This window comes from Stegastes partitus, unplaced genomic scaffold (genome assembly GCF_000690725.1).
Source record: "Stegastes partitus isolate 25-593 unplaced genomic scaffold, Stegastes_partitus-1.0.2 Scaffold340, whole genome shotgun sequence".
NCBI lineage: Eukaryota > Metazoa > Chordata > Actinopteri > Pomacentridae > Stegastes > Stegastes partitus.
In genome coordinates, this window is record NW_007578071.1 from 117,557 (window position 1) to 123,179 (window position 5,623).

General features: G+C 48.6%; 1 protein-coding gene across 1 annotated transcript; it reads right to left on the reverse strand.

Annotated features, from left to right (window-relative positions):
* Positions 1 to 794: 794 nt before the first annotated feature.
* LOC103358889 (ADP-ribosylation factor-like protein 4A) lies at positions 795 to 4,493 on the reverse strand. Its single transcript, XM_008284039.1, has 2 exons — positions 4,407 to 4,493; positions 795 to 3,571 (listed from the first exon to the last, which is right to left on the reverse strand). The coding sequence occupies exon 2, from the start codon at positions 3,506 to 3,508 to the stop codon at positions 2,900 to 2,902; it is 609 nt and encodes a 202-aa protein (XP_008282261.1). The 5' UTR covers positions 3,509 to 3,571; positions 4,407 to 4,493; the 3' UTR covers positions 795 to 2,899.
* Positions 4,494 to 5,623: the final 1,130 nt, after the last annotated feature.

Sequence of the window (5,623 nt, forward strand, 5' to 3'; positions counted from 1 at the left end):
GGATGGTTTCTTTTTTTAAAGATTATTTTTCTTTTACGAGTCAGAACAGTGAGAGAGTGAGACAGGAAAGGGAGAGACCTGCAGCAAACTGTCGTGAGTGGGAATCTAACTCACAACCGCCACGCCGAGGAACTCCAGCCCCTGTTCACAGGTCACCTGCTCAACCAGGTGAGCTGTAGGGGCACCCAGGAGCGGTGTATGTTTGACTGGTTAAACTACTATTTCTAGTCAACTCTTACAGACATTGGAGCATCAAAAGTTCATTTGTGACTTTTGGGAATGGCCGACGTAACAAAAAACAGTGCGCTCAAAATCCACTCTTCAACCACATCTGACATCTTCAGCAAATCCTTTTGAGCCCTCACGCAAAACAAACTACAGAACATGTAGGGTTTAGACAGCACAACACCTCTGCTCCCTGTGGACTAGCAGCTCGTATTCATGCACCAAGCGTTTCTTCCTCATTAGCCGTCATTTAAATATTTATAGTAATGCCCATGTTCAGCTGCTACGAGGTCAAGCGGCGTGCGTCTGCTGAGGCTGCTGGTGTCTGTACTCTCCATTTCAACAGCAAGCGTTGAGCCCAGCCTTTTATCTCAGTCTGCAATTTGCCATCACTACACACGAACCAACGGCTGCATTAGCGGAGGCTTGTGGTTCCTTCCCACTCTTGACCAGCGCTAGCTCCAAGGGAATCCAAAAGAAACTCTGGGTTTGTTGGGCTTCTAACCCTAACCATCGTGAAGTGATGCTGTATTAAAACACTGAACTGAAGAAACCAGAGACCAGTGGACTGTGTTCTGTCTTTTTGTTGCTTTATTCCAAGTGAACACAGAGCATCAAGCACATGAACCCTGATGATCAGGGCTGGACAGTGAAATAAGGGCACAGACGTCAACGTGTTTGGATGTACCAGGATGGAGCTTCACTCACCGATGAATCCTCTCATGTGGTAATGCTCCATCACATCTTAGATCTATTGCACAGTGATTATTAACCCTCTGAACCCTGAACAGATTCCAGATATTTTTTGGTCCCGTTCCATTTTTACCTCCTTTGGCCTAATTTTTCACTGCAGTAGAACGTCTATGGAGACACCCTGACCAGTCTCCTGTATGACAACGTCATCATTCTACAGATCATCCATAAATAAAAGACAAAAGTTGTTCTTATTTACTTTTACAAAATTTGAAAAGAAATGGAATGAACATGTCCATAGCTGGTATTAATACTGGAAATCAATGAAAACTCTACAAACTACGGATATTTTACAACTTCTGTTCCTGTATCTGTGCTCGTCTCTGTTCTGCTCTAACAGCCAGAGAGTCCCTGAATCTGTGTCACATGACAACAGCGACGTCAGCTGTGTAAAGAAGTGCAGATGTATTGACTTTATTTTAAACATCTGGATCAATTTCTGGTCATTTATTAAATCAGACATAAAACAAAGTGATTGTGATGAAGCTCGTTTTCCTGACAGCACAGAACATCACAAATGCCTGATTAAAAATAACGATTCTTTCTGTTTTCACAGTTTCTGGGAGATAAATGGTGTCATTTTGGTGATTTTTAAAAAGATAATTTGCCGGTGAAACCTGCTGGCAGGCTTTGAGGTTCAGAGGGTTAAAATGAAGCTTGACTTGAAAAAAAAAGATTTTTCACATCAAACCACAATCCCAGTATGTGCCTGCGCCTCTATGTGCAAAATTGTTCTTTTAAATCAATATTTCACTGCTTTCTGGTTCAGAATGTCAAGGTCAGGAAAAGGAACAATAAAGTGCTTCCAGACTCTGGCTCTGCTCAGCGTGGTAGCCTGTCGTCGGGTCGCAGGATGCTGCCTCTGACACCAGAAACGACGGGCAGCCGGGCCACATTCCTGCTGAGCCACCTGGACCCGTCCATCAGCAGAACCACAGCGAGCTGTTGGTGAAGAAGTCACAGCTTCCCACTGCCAGCCGTCTTCACCGTTTACAGCCACATGGAGACGACACGGACCAGTCATGAACAGTTATTTGCTTTTGGTGCGTCTGCGTTCCCTGAATTTGTTCCTTTGATGCTTATTGGTGAACTTCATTAGCTTTTAGCATTCGTGCACTTGCTTGTCATGGACTGAGTAACACTGATGAACTAATATTGGGCTTCATATAAATAAAGGAGCCCTGTTTGGTCCAGTCAGATGAAGCATTACCTGCCACACCGGTCCGGTTGAGTCTGAGGAACTTCTGGCCCAGTAACCAGACTCAGAGCACAACATTGTTTTCTGGAAAACATAGTCATCTCTCTCTTTACATGGTACAAGGACATCTGCTGCTGACAGTGTGGCTGTGCTCTTAGCTTGTCGTGTCATCAACATGTGGCCACAAGAAGGCAGAGAACCTCCACAAACGTGGTTCTATCTAAAGTGATTGTGTTTGTGGTCACTATCCATCCTGCACTTAGTGAATCTTTATTCATCTTCATGTAAACTTTCAGAACTTTGGTAGAATAAAAATATAAAAGCTGATTGGTTTTTTTTAACAGATGCAGCACATATTTCAACAAACAACAGATGAGAGCTCATTTCCAACTCTGAGTGGTCCAGCAGACACGTCCCAGGCTGCTGCTGTGGAGCAGAACACTGTACGTCCATCAGAAGGACTCGTTGCTGGTCGCTGGCATCCAAGCCAACAGGACAGAAATCAATGGCACTGTCCCCTGTGGGGCCAAACACTGGCTGACCTGAACAAACAGTTCCAGTGCAAGGATCAAAGCCAAGCAGTCAGACTTGAAGTCAGACTTGAAGGGGGACAGATCACTGCGTCTCTGTCACAGCAACACAAGAACCAGCAGACTGCAGCTTACAGGAGTTCCATGGAGCCTTAGATCCAGCTCTGAGTTTACAGTTCCCACTGCTGGCACATCATCTCTTCCTCTTCTGCTGCCGCAGCATCTTTCTCCTCTTCATGATCATGACGTGCAGCTTCTCCAGTCCTTCCTGCAGCCCCTCGCCGATGATGGCGCACGCCGGCTGAAGGTGCCAGGGCGTGGCGGCGCTGAGCTCCCCAAGAGCTAACATGCTCTCCATCTCAGCCAGACTCAGCGAGTTCCTCAAGTCCTGTTTGTTAGCCACCACCAGAACTGGCACACCCTGGTTCTCTGCCAGTCGTGTGATCTTGTGCAGCTCTGTCTTGGCCTCCTCGATGCGCTCGGCGTCCACTGAGTCCACCACAAACACGATGCCGTCGGCGCAGCGCGTGTAGGAGCGCCACAGAGGCCGCAGCTTCTCCTGACCGCCCACGTCCCAGAAGTGGAAAGACGCTGTTCGTCGGCTGCTGCCTCCAAGTGACACTTTGATCTTCTCTGTGTTGAAACCCTTTGTTGGAACGGTGTTCACGAACTCATTGAAGCGCAGGCGGTACAGGACGGTGGTCTTCCCCGCACAGTCCAGTCCCAGAATGACAATGTGGAGGGCCTGGAAGGACGGGAGGCAGGACAGGAGGGGGCGATGATCTGACAATCCGTTCCCCATCTTGGCACAGGAGAAGCTGTCACCAGCTTTTTGAGATGTTATCCCAGAGGACTGCAGCGGGAGCTGTGGTGGAGAGGAGTAAACACAGAATGATAATGAGAGAAGGCGCACAGACATCCGGCCGGACAGGTCTCAGAGGCCCAGCGAGCCTCCATCTGACACCACTGAGAGTTGGACCAGGACCACACACACAACCTTCATACGCTCATTTCTATCCAGTGTGTGAATGAGTAAACAGCAGGACTGTGGGTTTAAACGTCACCGAATCACCGAACCGCAGCTGGGCGCGCTCACATGGACGCGCAGCGGTGAGAAGGTGTTGCTCGGCAACATGGACCCACTTGTGACTGTGCTGTAAACGTAAAACAGTCTTTGGGCTGCAGCAAACACACACAAATCACACAACAGCACTGCGCACGGACCCGTCGCGGAGCTGCGCTCCTGGTGCCTCAAACCGCGTCTCGGCGGCAGCAGCGGGTTTCCGCCCTGCTGCCGCCGGAGGAGGGCAGGCTGCAGGTGGTTAGTCACTACAGGTGAACATCTCACTGAGATTGACCCTGAACTGCACATCGCTCAGTAACGACAAAAGCCTCCTGGTTCCGCTGGACCTGCCGGATGCCGGACGGTGTCCCATCAGACCCGAGCAGCCTCCAGCAGGCGACCGTGCCAACAAGTGTTGAAAATCAAAGTTCACCGCTGAACTGGGCCTAGAGGAGCTGACAGCAGGGCCTGCACAGGTCCACAGAACGAACCGAAACGCTGGTGCTGGCTGACAGCGCAGAGGAGCGGCTGGATCTCAGCTGAGCTTTGCTGAACGGAAATGTCACATCTTCAGCAGTGATCTCGGTGTTTTCAGAACCGAACAGATCCATCCACAGCAGCGGTTCGGTACACTTACCTTCTCAAACAGTGTTAATCCATGACAAAGTGCGAGTCGGTCCACAGGTCTGCGCTCTGGCGCTCAGGACGCGCTGACAGGCGGCTCGTCCCGCTGCAGCGTCAAGTCAGCGCGGCGCACACCGGCACTTCCGCCAGCGCCTTCAAAATAAAGCCCTGCAGCGGCCGAGAAACCAGTTCAACTAAGGCCAGAGGAATAAGCAGCAGTGTTGAGCGGTCATAAAATATCAACACCACAACGAACACCAGATGCACATCAGAGGAGCTGATGATGAAAACTCCTCAACAGCTGACTGAATGCCTCTGATCCAGGAGGTCGTGTTTCTGATCCAGGAGGACGTGTGTCTGATCCTCGCTGCTCGTCTCACTGCTCTGAGTGCTGGGAGACAACAAGAGTTTAGAAGGATCTTATTCAGGAACAAACCAGTGCCATGAGTAGATTTCCCCTAGACAACATAAAACAATCATTTGTTAATCCCACAGCAAGTGAATTTGCAACACATGGGACATCAGTAAAAAATAAACCAGAACCATGCACAAGTGTTCAATTTAATCCACAATAGAGGAGCAGCAGGAAGTGAACAGGATACACAGGCAAATTCTGTCGATGCACAAAGTTTTTCTATTATTTAGAAAAATACTTATGTACCAGAGATCCTTGCACTTGAATAATCCATCCATCCATCCATCCATCATCTCCACGCCTTAATCCTCACTCGGGTCTTCTCGCTGTGAGGCTGACCACCACGCCACCTGCAGTCCACAGCTGAATAATAATAATAGTAATTGATTCTTCATACCTATAAAATGTGGACACCTTCACAGTACTTACAACAGGATTTCGTGATATTCTGTTCAGGGTTTCAACAATCCATTTACAGGACTGCACATCTAGTTACGGAGACACCCCCATTGTTTCCAAACTTAGTTGGCCCTTTTATTTTGAAGGCAATCGTTTTCCGGTATAAGCTGACGTTGTGTGACTTGACGAGAATCCATTTCGAGCTCTGATTGGCGGTGAACAACGCCTGCCGCGGTCACGAGCGTACCAGAACGCGCACAAGCACGCTCACACGCAAATTTCCCACTTCTCAAACAGAAACAACTTTCACAGATCAGATTCTTTAAAATTCGTGTTTTTTTTTCTTTAAATCAATCTAAATGCACAAATCCCGTTCCGGGTTCTCTGTCGTCCATGGAGCAGCAGGACTTCTCCTG